The following is a 17,212-nucleotide window of genomic DNA, read 5'->3' as shown; positions in this document are numbered from 1 at the left end:
TTCTCCTCACCCCTGTCCAGGATAATTATTACACAGAGAGGCTTTAGAATTGGAGTTCTGTTCCTTTTAAATATTTCCTTCTGATGGTTTGCAAATAATAAAACAGGACATCACATCTCCATGGGAGATGCGATCAAAAAAGTCAAGTTGGTATCTGTGACCTCACAATCAAAGTCTTGCTTCTTTTTATATGGGATGCACATTAAAAATGCAAGGCTTCAACCTTTGCTGGCACCCTTACTAACACCCCTGCTAGTTAAATTTTGTATCTATCTTATGGTTGAATAACTTATAGTGGTGAAAAGCATCCAACCGACAGTAGAAAAATATTCAATAAAGCTTAATTATATCTTTATGCGTTATATTCATGAATAACTTTTATGGGCATATGGCATAATTAAGGCTAATAATTCTAGATATCACTACACTAGGTGCCATCAAAGATGTATAGCCCTCTTGTGAAAATACAGTACTCCAGATTAAAGATGGATCAAGAGTCCATCTTACATCTTCAACCTTTTTTAAAAAAATTTTTTTTTTAACTTCTATTATGTCATGCTTTGTTACTAGGTGGCTTTAAATCTGAGTTTTTCAAAACACAAATAGTTCATAGATTAATTATGTCATAGTTCATAGATTAGGGCTGTCAAACTCCTGGCCTGTGGACCGGGTGCGTCACGTGCTGGCCACACCCATGTCCGATTTAGCGAAGGGGGAAAAAGTCCCAATATGTCACGTGATGCTGCTATGATGACATGAGTTTAATACCCATGTCATAGATGGTTCTTTAGTTATTTATTATTGTTGTTGCAGTTTAAGTAAAATAAACGTCAATACCTATATTTGTTTTTGTCCTTATATGCTTTACGAATTCTATCAGTCACAAGTTTACAGTTCATTAGCAGACCTTTAGTCACTGGAGGCTGAAAAATAAACAATTATGAAAAATTATGGATCATTACCTCTATATTTTTATTTTCAGTTAGAAAAGGTTGATGATATTCTTTAATTTTAACAAAGAAGCAGAATTTATAGCAATTCAGCAAATGTCAGAGACATAATTCTAATATTATACAAAATAGGGTGACTTTAAAAATAATTGCCTTCATTTCCATATTTCTTATGCATATGTTAGAGTATGCAATGTAGTCTCCAACAAGGAAGAAAAATACTTGTTAATCTTTGACAATCAGAAAAACATACCAACTAAGATCTGAACAGGGATTCCCAGTTAAGTAACATTTGCTGGCAAAACCATAAATAATTCTAAAAACATAACTTTCAATTCTAAATGGATTTTTTAAAAATAGATTTACATCTTGTACCTGGAAACCCAACTGAAACAATTCAAACAGAAATGTTAAGATTCTACAGCATCAATAGTATATAGTATTGTAGGAGAGAGGCTGTCAGAGCCAGGGGGAGGAGTCAAGTGGGGCAACAGTTTAGAATCTCTTGTGATCACAAGAGGATTAAGTCCAATCTCTCCCTCACCATTGACTCTTATCAAATTTGACCCAAGTATAAAATATTAATCTAAGAAGATTCTTGTGCAAGGGCTTGAGCAATAAATCAGTAATTTTGAACTTTCACATATGGACCTGGCTGTTTGTGCCTGACAAGTGGAGACTATAGTGGTATATAAAAGTATACTATAGTATATTTTAAGCACATTTTTCTTTAAAGATGAAAATTACAGCTGAATAGAAATCATGAAGGCTCTTAAATACCAAAAGGGGATCATGAAAATATTATAGAACTGAGCTTTTTATACAAAAATGTCTTACATCTCATTCTGTCAAAGACTTTGTACATAATTTCACATTTAATAATTTCCCATTTCCATTTTTTATTTATTGTAAAATTTTGGACTATTAGCCCTCAAAATAAGAATTTGTTCTCTTATTATTTATAAAGTGTGAATTTGTTCTCTTATTATTTATAAAGTGAACAGAATCATGGCATTTAGTCAGTGGAAAAGACTATGTGGTTCCAATCAAATATACACAACTGAACTGTGGATTTTCTTGGTATTCTCTCAGCTTGGTTGCTTACCTGCAGACATTTCATTACCCAATTAGATAACATCATCAGTGTATGATTACTGATCAACACCACCAGGGTCATACTGTTCAATTCCAGGCAATGGAAAAAACTTAGAAAATTTGATTTTTGTGATGAATTAAAAAGATTATTGTTAATTTCAAAAATCCTATTTCAGTCCAAATTTGGACTTCATGAATTACAGTTGTTTCACACTATATTGCTATTTTTCTATCCCTAACAAGATTTTCAGAAATAATTCTGTTACAACTTTGGGAGAGGATGCAATCTGTTTATTATTGAATGAATAAACAAAAACCCTGGACATGCTCATTCTGTTGGCATATATAAAATGGAGATTGTTTTTCGTCAGTCAAATGAACCATAAATTCTCTTTACACATGCATTTTTGACTATGACATCTAATAGTTTATTAGAAGATTTTTAAGTATTATAATTTAACAATCTGATCTACTACAAATTATATAAGTGTTGTAAATTAATTTTGTCTGAAATGACTGTCTGTACAAATTAATAGCAGAATAAAGTCACATTATAGCAGTTTCTTACCAGATTGGGATCATAGTATGCCTCTTGAGTTGGTGGTACGATGTTAATTTGAGTTATATTTAATGGAAGGGATTTAGAACAATTTATTAACATTTGCTCCAGTCCTGTTAAATCCTAGTAAGGGATAGGTAAAAAAAGATTTATGGATTTTACCTACTGCAATCTTCACAATCTTAAAAATATAATAAATACAAATGTGATTATCTCAGCAACTGTCCAACCTGTACTCAGTCTCTGCATTAGATGCAAATAAATTATTCTCCCCAAATTCAATAATATTTTTAAAAATGGGATAATCAGGAAAAGTTTAGTTAATAATCTTTCTTCCTGACAGACTCTATTTCTACAAGAAGGAATTTTAGTATAGGGAACAGCATTCAATAGTCTGAAATGATATATTCCCCATACCTTCTCTCAACAACCCTGTGAAATAGTTTACAATAAGATTTTCCCAAAGTTTATAAAATAAGTTCCATGATTGAATGAGATTCTAAAACTAGGGTTTTCGAGTCCTAGGTCAACATTAATTACTACAGTGACTTTCGCATCCCAGCCTCAAAGTGGAATTGGAAAGCTCTTTTGATTAAGCATAGCTTACTATGTCTTATGAAAACAGAACTTAATTATAGCAATAGTTATTTATATGTTTTCTTCATCACAGGTTGAATGTAGCTTCCTTAAAACTTTCCATAATTAAATATCAACCACTGCTTATCTTGTTCAGATGATGCAAGCTATGGTTAATTAGGAGTAGAAAAACAGCTTTTATGCTTGTTCTCCCAACTACAGAAAATACAAGCCTGGGGAGATTAATGTGCTGACAAATATAGAGATAATATTTTAAATGTATATTGTTGTATCATTTGTCATATGTTTAAAAATATAATTTAGGAAGATACCTTTCCATCTCACTTAAAAGACTCTTCCCTTTTATTACAACTTTAATGACTCATTGAGCAAGATTCACTGACTTTCTGGGAAATATTTTAGAAGTCCTAAGGAAGCCCACTCAGAAAACTACTTTGACCAACTCTATTGCTGAATCTAAATCATACTTGCTGCAATTATATGGAAGAAGCTACAATGTTTTTTTTAATTACCTGCAAACTTAAAGGGAGTTCATGAATTCTTGTGGCCAATGTACGAATTTCCCGGTCAGATAATATTCCAGAGTGATCTGTATCAATTTCATCAAAAACCTGGGAAATATTGAGTTGCTGAACTGCACTCATGAGGTAATAGAAATATGAAAAGGCAAACTGCATATCTTCAGAATGGCGTACTTTATGAAAGGAGGTCTTGTCAAATTCCTCAGGAAAACTGTCAAGAAAAAAAAAGGAATGAGTTACTCGCATTTACAAAGTTTCAATAACTGTTTCTAGTACCAAAAGCACTTAGATTTATATACCGCTTCATTGTGTTTTACAGCCCTCTCCAGGTAATTTACAGAATCAGCATATTGCCCTGCAACAGTCTAGGTCCTCATTTTACCAACCTTGGAAGGATGGAAGACTGAGTCAACCTTGAATTGGTCAGGATCAAACTCCCTGAACAGTGAGCACAGTCAACCTGCAATACTGCATTCTAACTACTGTGCCACCATAGTTTCTAAGTAACTTTTCCAATAGAAGATACTATACAACTGTCATTTTCAGTAGTATTGTTTTATTGTAAAGGAGTTTTTATACAAGTTTAACCCCCCACCCAATTAAATGCAAAAATTAAGGTTGTTCAGACATCGACAGACATTTGTTAAGACCTGTTATACGTCACTCTTCTGCAATGTCATCCTTAATCAAGTGCATGGCATCTGTGCAACTAAGGTCTATGACCAAAAAAGTCCTATATTTATCAGATCTTTTCCTTATTCCCAACAAGAAGCATATATATATATATATATATTTATATATGCAAAAGTTGCCTTTCACATTGCCATCAAATGTATGGTTTCTCAGGCAGGGCAGTCGAGTATATTGATAGTAATCATACTCTCCAACCACTCTCCAACATCCAAAGGTTGCCTGAACAGCTTAGAAAAACTACGACAGTCTTATGTCATTTTAAGATTCTGATGATAACTGATCACAAGCCATGCTAAGCATGTATATTCCAATGAGCTTTTATAGTATTTCAAGCAACCAAGAACTAGTTAGTCACAGTGGTTTTCAAGTAGAAAAGTGGGAGAAAAATATTTAAATAAACAGAATAATTAGCCCTCCCCATTGGACTTACAGATCCTGTAATTCCTGCATGACTTTTCGATCAATCATATGGGGCATATGAGCAGGGACTTTCCGAGAGGTGAATCCAAATTTTCCATTTAGAAGCTTATTTACATATCTGAGGGAATCGGCAAATGTATCTTTCAGTTGTCTTCCAACAAGTTTACTTTCTGTGAAATAAACCAGCTCCTTCTTTAATGATTCTTCTTCCTAAAAAAACAAGGACACACATCATGCTTACATAAGCAACAGAATCAATTCAGCTTCATTTTTTTTTACTTAATCCAAGAGCCTAAATTACTTGCTTAACCCACTTTTGTTAACAATTTGGCTTTTTTATTAATTGCTTAGATTTAGAGGCTGCCCAAGTCCAGAGGACTGTAGACAGTTTACAGTTACTAAATTTATGAATTGCTCTATAGTATGTTCCCTGAATACAGATTTTTTTTAAAATAAAAAAGTATATATAGAATTCAGTGAGAGACAGAAAGAAGTAAAAAGCCATTGCCAAAGTATTTCAGTCCTTTGGATACTCACATCAAGAAGATCTTGGAAATACTTATGTTTTTCCCATGGCAAAAAGCCTTGATAATTTCCGGTGTAATATTGTAATTTTCTTCTCGGACCCTCAACAACGTCTTCCTCAGAAAATGCTGGATTTACACCTACTTCTTTCTTCTTTCGTTGTTCAATTTTCCTTTCCTGGATTTCTTTCTGCATAAGGGTATTCAAGGCTTTAACCTGAAATCCATGCTTTTTATCCATATTCCTGACAACAAATGTGGGCTTTACTGTAGAGCGGTAGCTTAGAGAAAAATCATTGGTTACCTTCATTTCCACCAAAATGCTACTTGTTGGTATAAATCCTGGTAGAGACGTATTGTGCATTTTTTCTGTAGGTACTATTTTGCCTTCATTGTCATTTTGGAAAGATCTCTGCCAAAGCATGGTCTTTCCAATGATTTCCAGCCCTTTGTCTCTCCTCCTTGATTCCTCAAGATCATTTAGCACCGTCTTTGTTTCTGAAGGCATCAATTGGAATGATCGAAGGAGAGCAGCCTTGGATAGATTATAACCCTTCTGAGTAATATCGCCAACTATCAGCTGCAATTCCAAATTCTGCAGAGCTATCTTTACATCTCCAGGAAGCGCAGACATATTAACTGCCTGAATTACCATTTCTTCATCTAAATTACTGGATGTACCATTGGGATGTTTTTTAACTCTTGGGAAACGTCTTTCTTCTGGAATATCCTCAAATATCATTTCCGCTTCTGGCACTGAAGTTGTAGCTTTCAAATCTCCCTCAGGCTGCTGGGTGGCAGTTGTATTCAATTTGGATTCCTCCCTAGTATCCACTTCTAAGGTCATTTGCATCTTGAATTCCTCTTCATCTTTACTTTGAAAGGTAAGATTAAAATAAATTACAGTTGCATTCATTCCACTATGCATTAGCAGGTGGATTGTCTTCCATTTGTTAGCAATAGAAGCATGGCGTATTATTGGGTTGTCACTATAAGCGCCTTCTAGTCCTTTCTTGGCTATTTCAGCAAAGCTGAAATAAGGTAGAGATTCACCTTTCGGGATGATATAATGAGTCTGATTCTTTTGAAGAGTTACCTTGTACAACTCACCAAAATGATCTGGAAGAAGAGAGTATTGTTATTTACATAGTGTTGTTGTTTTCACCCTACCTTTGTTCCAGATCCTCTGTTATCTTAACAATTCAATGGGATAGGTTAGGCAAAGAAATATGTGACTGGACGCTGGGCACTTATTGAATTGGAAATGGGTATCCATAACTCCAGTCCAATACTACACTATATTAACTTGGTATGATCTGCTAATTTCCCATTATCTTGTCTTTCTAAGACAAATAGCATTTTCCAGTTTTAGATGTTTAACCAAAGTGGACAATTATATTTTCACATGACATAAACAGGAAATCAGTTGTGGATACAGTGGTTCTCATCCCATGGCCAGAAGACACCTGGGAGGCCATGATGTGATCACAGAGTGTCATGCCCCAACATATAACTTCTATACTGTTGTTGCCCTCCAGCCCCATCTAGTGGCCCATGAGGCAAATATGCCCCAAATATATTGTTTGAAGTTGATCCCATCCATTTACTCATCGCCCCACACTCTCAAATGCTGGGAAGCCATTTTCTTTAGCATTTGGAGAAGGACAAGGAAGCATCCATCTTAATCTGTGGCACATAGTCATCCAAGGACAAACCCAAATCCCCCACACAGAGCATCACTAGTGAGATTTAAATTGCTTGTATTTATTATTTGTTATGTTCAGTGGTAACTTAATACTGTCTATCTTGTATTTGGTTCTCATTGTGTGTATCCCTATTTTCCTCAGTTTCACCATATCCCGTTCTTTCAATAAAGCATTCAGAACTATGCACATGGTTTGTTTTATTGGAGGATAGGTGGGTTTAGCTGCATGTCGAGCTGCACACAGACTAACGTGTAGTGGGGACAGAACACAGAGGGTCTGCAAAGGTTTGAAGAAATGTTATGATTTCAATTTTGAGTTAAATCTTGGGGGTCCATGGCCACAAAAGATATTTAAAGGGGGTCCATGGTGAAGACGAGATTGAGAACCACTGCTCTAGCCTACAGTCACATGGACTGTAAAATTTCAACACAGAAAGAAATATAGCCATGTTCCCCGAAGAATTCACTTTAAAACATTAACACACCAAAATACAGTGAAATAAAATAGGGAAGGAATATATTTTACACCCAAGACAGAAAGGTTAGGTCCCTATTTAACAATTCAGTTTTCTTATCCTATTATGCCGCCTATTTTATTCCACTTCTATACATCCAAACAGAACAAAAGGGTAAAAACAGCGTAAAAAAAGAATAAAATTTCCCCAAACCAAAAAGTGTCTTACAAGCTTTTGATTCCCTTTGCTACCATCCTTCGCAGAACAAGGCCTTGTTACTAAGTACGTAGTGACATACCTTGTCCACAGTCACCAGCATCAAATCCACAAGAGGGAACGTTGCATGCCTGATCACAGAATTTGTCAGCCAGCCATGAATTTGCACAGCCTTGGCTGCAATAAGAAACTCCACTTATTCCTGCACCAAACTGCCAGGAGGGGATGTTTCCTAGACCTCCAACAGCTCCAGCACCAGCACCATAACGGCTACCCACACTGTTACCTTAAAAAAAAAAAGGAAAGGAAAGGAAAAAAAATGGCAGTGTCACAAATTGCCAAGGTGGAAAATCTTAAGTAAAAGAGAAAAAGGATGGTTGAAAAGTCTAATTGTAGCTTAATTCTTAAAATTACGAATTGCTTTTATATATTTAAAAGTAAAACATTTACAGGTAGCCCTTGACTCATTTATTTATTTTTATTTATTAGAAAATTTATATTACTGCCTATTCGAACGTGGAGACTCAAGGCAGCTTACAGAGGTATAAAAACATCATATATATAAAAAATAAAAATAATAATAAAATAATAAAATAACTCTCACCCCGGTAACAACACATCACACCAGCCATCCAATGGGCTCCATCCTGCTCTGGGTTCCCCAGGCCCACTGGCAGAACCTTATGACCACAATTGAACCCAGAATTACAGTTGTACTCATTTTGGTTGCAAATGGAGATATCACGTGACTGGATTCAAAGTTATGACTGTTTGTACAACCATCGTTAAGGTAATGCCACCATTGTTAAGTAGGCACAGTGGCCATTATATGAATCATTTCCCCCCCAATAGGTGTTCTTTTCTTTTCTTTTTTCTTTGTCAGATATCAGAAGTAAATGCTGGAAACCAGCAAAAAAAGTCATAATCCTGTGACTGCAGAATGCAGCAAACAGCTATAAAGGTGAACTGGTTGCCAAATACTCAAAATGCAATCACTTGGTAGCGGGGGAGGGGTGTGCGGCCTTGCAACTCAAAAGCAGACTGTGAGTAGCTCTGGGGAAATCCATCATAGGTTTGAAAAGTCATTACACAACTGGTTGGTGGTGGAGGGTTAACTGTGCATGGAAAACAAAATTTTCCTATAAAGGTTTCAATATTCAAAGCATCAAATACCCCCCCCCTCCAAAAAAAATCCTTCCTGGGTAATTCTTTTATAGAAATAAACGAGTCAAGAGTAACCCAAACAGGATTGTTCTACTTTTTAATCCATCTAGCATGGGGCAAAGGGAAGAGAGAGATAATTGGAACTAAAGAGACACTTTTCTATCTGCTAATTTATCGCAGCCACTTCAGATGGTCTGGCCATTTCACTGAGGAAATGCTATCAAACTGCGTGGGTCACCACCATGAAGGAACTGCCAACAAATTCTGGTAAACTACTAGTTTAGACATTAACACTGGGAAATGAAAATACAGGTAATCCTTGACTTACAACCACAATTTAGCCCAACATTTCTGTTGCTAAGTGAGACATTTGTTAAGTGAGTTTTGCCTGATTTTACAACTTTCTTGCCACAGGTAAGTGAACCCTTCCAAGTGTGAAAAGTGGTCATAAGTCACTTTTTTCCAATGCTGTTGTAACTTTGAACAGTCATGAAATGAACTGCTGTAAGTCAAGGACAAACTGTAATGAGACATTTTAGGCTTCATCTCTATTGCATATCAAACAAGCACAACCATTTCCATCAGTGGTGGTATTCAACCGGTTCGGTCCGGTTCTGGCGAGCCAGTAGCAGTGATGAGCAGCAGAGACCAAACCGGTTCTCTCCACTGCTCTGCTGTTGGGCCCGCCTGCCCATCCGGGCTCCCATACTCACTTTTATCTGCTGAATTTGAAGTGCAGCTGCTTTGCGCGGCACAGAATAGTGCCACGTGGCAGCTGCTGAAGCAACTGGGATCCTGCAGGCTTGCAGGAGTCAAGTTAGAACGTCTCTGTGCCTGCGCAAACGCCTCTGTGCCTGCGCAAAGTGCGTGTTTGGTGCACACGAGCATGTAAACTGTGTGCATGTGCCCAAAGCGCGCCCACAAAGCAACGCCCACCGAACTGGTGGCAAAAATATTTGAATCCCACCACTGATTTCCATCCAAATGGTGGGAAAAGTTAAAATTCAAAGAAAGACTGAGTAGCAACTGCTTGGTGCTTGTACAAATCAACACTACACACCCAGATCTCTCATATTCTCTGCAGAAATATTTCCATATCAGAAGAGCGTGGCTGCAGAGGGGAAGTGATTTGTTTTTCTGTACAGATGCAGTGTCATGATCATGCTTACCATTGAACGTTGGACTAAAATGTCCTGTCATTGTAACCAGCCCTTTGAATGGGCTCAAGACAGTCTGATGAATGAACATCTGTGGCTTTCTAAAACACAAACCTATCATCCATCTAATAATTGAAATATAAAAGGCCAGGCATTAAGAGGTGTTTCTCCTTACCAATACAATCGCCTCCATCCCAGTCACAAGCAGAGTTGTTACAGGCTTTATCACAGTAACCATCTTTAATCCATGAACCCGGACATCCTTCAGCACAGTTGGGCACTGGCCAAGTCAAATAAACCTGATAATGGTTAGAAAGACAGGGTATTTTCACACTCACGGTTTTTCATAAAGCAGTTTAAACTCACCTCTGTAGAGCAGACTGATCTGCATCTGCCAAGAATATAATGCTAACCTTGATTTATATGTGGACAAACATGCTCTTGTTGTTCCTTCATGTGACAGCAAAAGAGAAAAAGAAAAAAACTCAAAATCCAGATTCCAAAGTCTCAAAGTAAAAGAAAAGGGCTTCATACGTCTTATCTAAAATTCCTAAGAACCCAGTATTCTCTAAGTGACTCAGTTATCTGACAAACTTAAAATTGCTGAGCAGTTACTAAGTATCCATACATTTTAAATTAACATGTTAATTTTTATACAACCATCAGATTAAAAAGATTTTAATATCCGGCGGGGAGGGGGGGGAATGATGCTAGCCTTCACTAATTATGCTAATTACTTTAATTTCTATTTCCCCCAAAAAAATATTCATATTTTTCACACATTTCCTATCTATCATTTTTTTTAAAAAACTTTTTTATCCTGCCTTTATTATTTTTATAATAAGTCAAGGGGGCCAGCATATCCACCTTCCTCCTCCTTTTTACCCCACAACAACAGCCCTGTAAAGTAGGTTGGACTGAGAAGAAATGATTGGCCCAAAAGCACTGGGTCGTGGTCACACCTAAGGCGATATCAGAATTTGCAGTGTCCTGATTTCTAGCCAGGTTTCAAATGTCATGATAAAACTGGAATGATATTATGGGCAATACCTCCCAAAACAAACAATTCTTTATTTTTCCTTTATTTTGAATAGCCTTAATCAGCCAGAGATCTATGGAGCTTTGATGCTGTTATCTCATAATACAGCGTGAACCATAGTTTGTATCATCAAGCATCACTATCACTGACTCTTCAGGTGATAATTATTTAACTAATATCTGATCGACAAAAGCATTATAAATATTGAAGGTCTTAGCAGAACCCCTTTCATTACACTGGAAACTCTAGCTCAAAAACCCAAGAAAAATTGCAATAATATTGCTACTGAAGAATGTTTATATAAATCACCATCAAAATACTGGCAAAAGCAAACAGGAGAACTAGTCTGATCTAGTTATTAAGGCACCAGGCTAAAAACCAGAAGACTGCAAATTCTAATCCCGTTTTAGACATAAAAGTCAGCTGGATGACTTTGGGCCAGGCACACACTCTCTCAGCCAACCCACTTCCCAAGGTTATCATCATGGGGAAAATAGGAGGAGGAAGGAGCATTAGGTATATTAGCCATCTTGAGTTATTTATGGAAATAATAAAGCAGGATGAAAAAAAAATATTTAAAAAGGTAGACAGGAAATGATGGAATCCTAATTGCAAAAATGTGACTATTTTCTTTTGGAAAGTAGAAACTAAAATGTAAGTTTGTATTTAAATGAAGTTTGAGTCCTGGTGTTTTCCATTTCCACAGTTGTATCCTGGGAACAATACATAAATGGTTTACCACTGCTTTTTTTTCCGGATTATTTCTGTGATGTCTGACCCAGACTACAGCCCTGATCTGCTGGTGGCCTTTCATCCATGTGTTAAGTAGGTGATAAACCATCATCTAGCTGGGCAAACAGTCCCTCCGTACCACACTATAACTAGATCTTATTTAAACCAACTTTTAGTCATCGTAAATAATCTATGAATGTTTAACGCATACAAAACACATAAATTGTTTTAAGATGCATGTTTTCTAATCTAAAGTAATATGTTAAACATTCCCATTTCTAGGGATTTGTCATCTTTAGAACATACACTAAAATTATTGCTTTCCTCCTCTTCAATGAAAGAGTAGTTACTGAATACCATACAATAGAGGGATCCCTAACAAATAGCTGTCAATTAAGGAGAGAAAGTACAAAAGAATATGACTGGTTTTCTCAAAGGAAGTTCACCCTGAATTGACCCTATACCCTAAAGAGATAAGAAGAAAACACAAAGAAAAATCCTGTACAGTGGCATCTCAGTCAAAACAAAACACATTTCAACCGATACCTCAAGATCATCTCCACGGAAACCCACAATGACCAGAGGGAGTGACTTTTGGACCCATGAAATTGCTTCGTTGGGGAATGTGACTGATGACACATCTTGGGGGGAGGGTCAGAGGCAAAGCATGAATTAACTGAGGTCAGAGTTGGCTCCACTTGGTCCATGCTGACATGAAGCTCCTAATAAATAACTGGATTTCTTTTGAAGCTTGGCTTGAGGCTCATGATTTAATTAGGGCATCTGTCGGAACCCTGACAGAACAGTCCTGGAGTCATGACTGAGACTGGAAACTGGGACTACCAGAATTGCTGCACTCACATAACATTATATTTTATAACCTTATTGCTTAGCGATAGAAATTCCAGTCCCTATTGCCATTATAACATGAAAACTACCTGTATTTCTCCCTCCCCAATAAATATGTGTAGATATGCCTCTCTCTAATAGAATCATCCCAGAAGAAATCTATCTATATGTTTGCTAAGAGATGACGCTGACTCGATGGCATACAATCAATAAGTCAATCATAAAAATAACTGATCCTCTATCTGTATGCAACAACCAGTCTCTTTCACACACAAACCTTTCTTGTGCACAAAAGTACAGACACCACAGTTTCCTTAATCCATCCAGAAGAAACAGCAAAAAGGAATGCAACAGAAGTCAGATATGGGGAAAGGACAAATAGAATGGGAAGGGGGGAAAGGAGAACAAAACTGGTGGGAGACTAGCTATGGGACCCAGGTAACCAAGGAAAGAAAAGAAACGAGAGATTTCTGCTTAGATGTTACAAATCAGGACACATTCAGCAGTCAACCAACCCCATTCAACCATCCACTCATCTTCACAGTGTTCCATATTCCGTAGCCTGCCATTGGCTCACCCCTTCGTTTCCAACAGCTTCTGCTTTTCACTGAAAGTAAGACACCAGGTCTCTCATGTCACATGTAAGTATTGGGGAAAGGGGTAGGAACCCATCTTCCTATGGCTAATATGATAGTCAAAATTATTACGGACAAGCTGGGCTAGAAGAAAGGCTGTTTGAGCTATCGAATCCTATGCCTCAATTTTGTGCTGAACTTACCTTTTGCCCTTTGGAGTGGCTATAGAAATCATCAGGCCAGACATCCTTCCCAAACATCACATCGTCATTTAAATAAACAAACTTCTGGGAAAGATCTTTAATGCGGTGAATGTGGCTTTCAATAGCAGGGGAACTAAAGGTAGGCAAATGACTCACATTCTGGAATATGTCCTAGATTAGTAAAGCAAAAATAAAAACACCTTACATGTAAAAAAAAATATTAAAACATGCTTCAAAACATATTGTCAAAGGTTTGGAGAAGCTCTTTAATTGCTTTCCTAAATGCTATGCAATGATAGGAAAACATGAATATATTTTAACATATCTCATACAAGAATAGTTGATTTTTTTTTCAAATAAGAGTATGGTAATATCATCATTCTTATAATGAGTGCATTTTACCACTATGTTTTCAGATGAAGGTCAAAATGGAATAGGCTGTGTCATTTCTTTCAAGCTACCTTTAGCCCAGGAAATGAAATCATGATTTGGAGGACTCTCTATTATCCTAGACACATGACACTAAGATTGTTTTACAGCAAACCATAATATCTGAAGGGAAGAATGACCTTTCTCAAAAAGCCAAAATCAAGAACCCATATAGTAGATTAGTTATGTGTGAACCAAATCATTAGTTTGTGTCTCCATACCTACAGTAAATTCACCAAAAAAAATTATCTTGTGATATTTTAGAACAAGCTTATCACATATTACTGAAGGTAGGATATGATAACTGTCTTCTAGTCTTTGAGGGGCTCTCCCACAGAAAACATGGACTTATTCTCCAAAGTACCAGGGCAGTACAAGAAGTAATGGGTGAAAGAGAGATCCAATCTAGAAGAAGAAATTTCCTGACAGATTAAAGCAAAGGAACAGCCTGCCTCCCAGAATTGTGGGTGTTCCATCTCCAGAGGCATTTAGGGATAGACTGGATAATCATTTGACCAGGATGATATTGGTCTCCTGCCTCGAGTAGGGAGTTGGATTCTGCTTTCAACAAATCATCGTGAACTTCAACCACTATTTTAGGTCAGGCAGCACTACCAGCTTTGGTAAGCAACATAGAAACAAAAGTTGCCATGTTCCTCATGAGAAAAACAGGGGGGAAAAGGAAGAAGGGTTTACTATGATATATGCTACTCATTCAGGTTGCAATAAACCAAAGTTCTCTGATTTGTGAGGATTTAAAAACACAAGATTAGGGAAGGTTGTTGTTCTGACCAAGGCTTATTGAGACAGTAACACACGTGAATCCCAAAACTCTTTTTTCTTTATTTCAACGGCTGCGAATTTTAGTCATTCACAGCTGGTAATGAGTCTCAAACAATTTGTAAATAGTCCCATGGAAGTCTGACAAAGTCCTTCAGGATAAGTCTGATAAGCACACACCTTTATTTTCCTTGAAATGCTGCCAACGACTACATTTCCAGTTAGTTATACAAGGCCAGAGCACAGATTCAACACAGAGCTTCAGGTTTCAAACCGACCAGTACGAACAAAGTTGCTTCCTGCAAAAGTTCCTGTCCCTTTGCTCCTCCTTTATGTCTTATGGGCCAATCACCTCCAAGCCTTACTCCCGAATCGCCCCTTTTGTCTTAACTGTTCTGCCTTTTGGCAGCTCTGTGCATGCATGCACTGGGAACAGGCTCCCCTTGTTCCTCTGCCTCGCTGCTGTCAGTTTCTGGAGGCTCCGGAATCAGCACATAACTCCCAGATGGCCCTGGACCCTACTCTGTATCAAACGCAGAACCCTTGTCCAAGTCCTCCCCAGGCTCCTGGACTGGCCCATGTTCCTCCCCACTGTCAGACTCTGCTGCTGTCTCCACAGGCTACCAGCAAACCACAACAGTTGTACTAACGTATTTTTTTCATGAACTGTGAATGCTGCACTTGTCTCCTTCACCTAACCTATCAATGTCACAAATGTCTTTTTTTTTTTTACTTTTATGCAAGAAGGAAGTAGACATTTCCAAAAACATTTACCTGATGTGTTACTATAGTAACCCGAGGGTTGTCCAAATTGAGCCAGGAAGGAATCTGCCCATTTGTGACTATGAAGATATGCCGTACCCATGGGGCATGCCTCTCTATTGATCGCAATGAGTACCGCAACTCTTCATTATCTTCAAAGCGGCTGGGTGAAATATCTTCATCCTGTTTAGACTATTGGAAGAACACATGACTTTCTCAACATACATATCTTTGGACTATAGATCTCCTTCTCGCTAGCCATCTGGCTGAAAATGATATCTGTGATCCAAAATATCTAGTCTACAGATACACATTTTTTAATTCAGTTTTTAATTTTTTTTCATCATACTATAAAATGTAATTGTTGTCAAAGCTGGAAAATTTTCAATGTATTTTTCCTTACTTTAAAGAATTTTGCCTACCTGGCTGATGGCACTGAGATCCCACAATAGGTAAGCTGGGTTAAGGGCCAGTTCTTTTCCTTCTATAGTCATATTCTTCTTTGCTTGTTTGTTCAGCTCTTGGAAAACCTTGGGATCAATCAGTTGCAAGAGTGCTACACCGGCTTCAGAATAAAGCTGCAACTGTATAGAAAAACAACATTTTCAAACCCTGGAATGAAATTAGTTATTTTTCTCCCTTTTTCATGACTCACATGGCTTTCTATTATAAACTGTTACAATACATAGATTTGGCACAAATATACAACCTTAGTTTTGAAAGTACTAATAAGCCCAGTTGTTAGATTAAAAATGACAAACTATTATTTGACAAAGAATTTATACAGAAAAGCAACACGAGAGGAGAAAAAAAAGTATGAAAATAGAATTTGTTTCCAATTCAAGTTCTGCTTCAGAAGGTCAAATGTGTTAAATCTTGCATCAACTGGTTTCTTTGATATTCTTTATGTTAGGATCTATAATCTGGATTTAATTAAAATAAACACTTTATAATCCTTACATTATATCTCCCCAAACAATACATCATTTATGCTTAGTATCATATTGAGATACTACTCAATACCTTGTAATGAAACTTCCAAACAAACTATTTAACTGTGTACAGTATTCTACAAAGCATCTGAACTTAGCTTAAAGCAGTGTTTCTTGACCTCAGGAACTTTAAGAAGTATGGACTTCAACTCCCAGAATTCCCCAGACAGGAAGAAACTGAAAGTTACACAGGTTAAGAAATACCAACTTAAAGCATAGAGAAAAGGAGAACAAATCCATTTGTTGATCTTGCCAGAATCTTAGTCATTATTACAAGCATGTTGTATGGTAATCCATTACTAGGGAAACATCTGATCTGCTATTTTTGTCACTTGCCACCAGTTATTTTAGATGTCTGCTTTCATAAAAGGCAAGTGGCATTAGGCACTGCATCAGACAAGCACTGTGACATGAAAATAGCAAATTGATGTTTTTATTCTCAGATAAAGCATACATCAGATATATATTTTGGGAGGGAAATGGAAATTTTTTTTGGGGGGGGGGGCAAAAACAGCTAAAATGGTGTTGATCTAGTCTACCTCAGTATAAACCCATTATAAAAGATCAGGATGAAGAATAAGTAGCAAATTGAATCTCCTTTATATTATAACCATTTTGAAGCTTGCTATCAATTTGATTTTTAAAAATGTTGTTCCCTTTCCACTGTTATTTAAAAAAAATTTCAAACTGGGAAAAAATCACAGCTGGGAGGTACACAGATATTGTTTTATATATGAGTGTATTACATAAAATTAAGAATAAGGCAAATTTACAAAACAAGCAATTTTGATAAAT

The 17,212-nt window shown here is 36.8% G+C and overlaps 1 protein-coding gene across 1 annotated transcript in view; it reads right to left on the bottom strand.

Moving 5' to 3' along the window:
• Nucleotides 1-17,212, bottom strand: part of GNPTAB (N-acetylglucosamine-1-phosphate transferase subunits alpha and beta) — a 38,050-nt gene that overhangs the window by 6,162 nt on the left and 14,676 nt on the right. Inside the window, exons 8-17 of the mRNA XM_026726089.2 lie at nucleotides 15,848-16,009; nucleotides 15,438-15,617; nucleotides 13,455-13,625; nucleotides 10,232-10,355; nucleotides 7,818-8,021; nucleotides 5,373-6,478; nucleotides 4,846-5,045; nucleotides 3,714-3,933; nucleotides 2,614-2,727; nucleotides 838-923 (exon numbers count right to left, since the gene is read on the bottom strand). Of these exons, the coding sequence (XP_026581874.2) occupies nucleotides 838-923; nucleotides 2,614-2,727; nucleotides 3,714-3,933; nucleotides 4,846-5,045; nucleotides 5,373-6,478; nucleotides 7,818-8,021; nucleotides 10,232-10,355; nucleotides 13,455-13,625; nucleotides 15,438-15,617; nucleotides 15,848-16,009 (2,567 nt within the window). The remainder of the gene's footprint in view (nucleotides 1-837; nucleotides 924-2,613; nucleotides 2,728-3,713; nucleotides 3,934-4,845; nucleotides 5,046-5,372; nucleotides 6,479-7,817; nucleotides 8,022-10,231; nucleotides 10,356-13,454; nucleotides 13,626-15,437; nucleotides 15,618-15,847; nucleotides 16,010-17,212) is intronic.

Source organism: Pseudonaja textilis, chromosome 5, assembly GCF_049901715.1.
Source record: "Pseudonaja textilis isolate UNSWEBS1 chromosome 5, rPseTex1.2, whole genome shotgun sequence".
NCBI lineage: Eukaryota > Metazoa > Chordata > Lepidosauria > Squamata > Elapidae > Pseudonaja > Pseudonaja textilis.
This window is presented reverse-complemented; position numbering and strand designations above follow the sequence as displayed.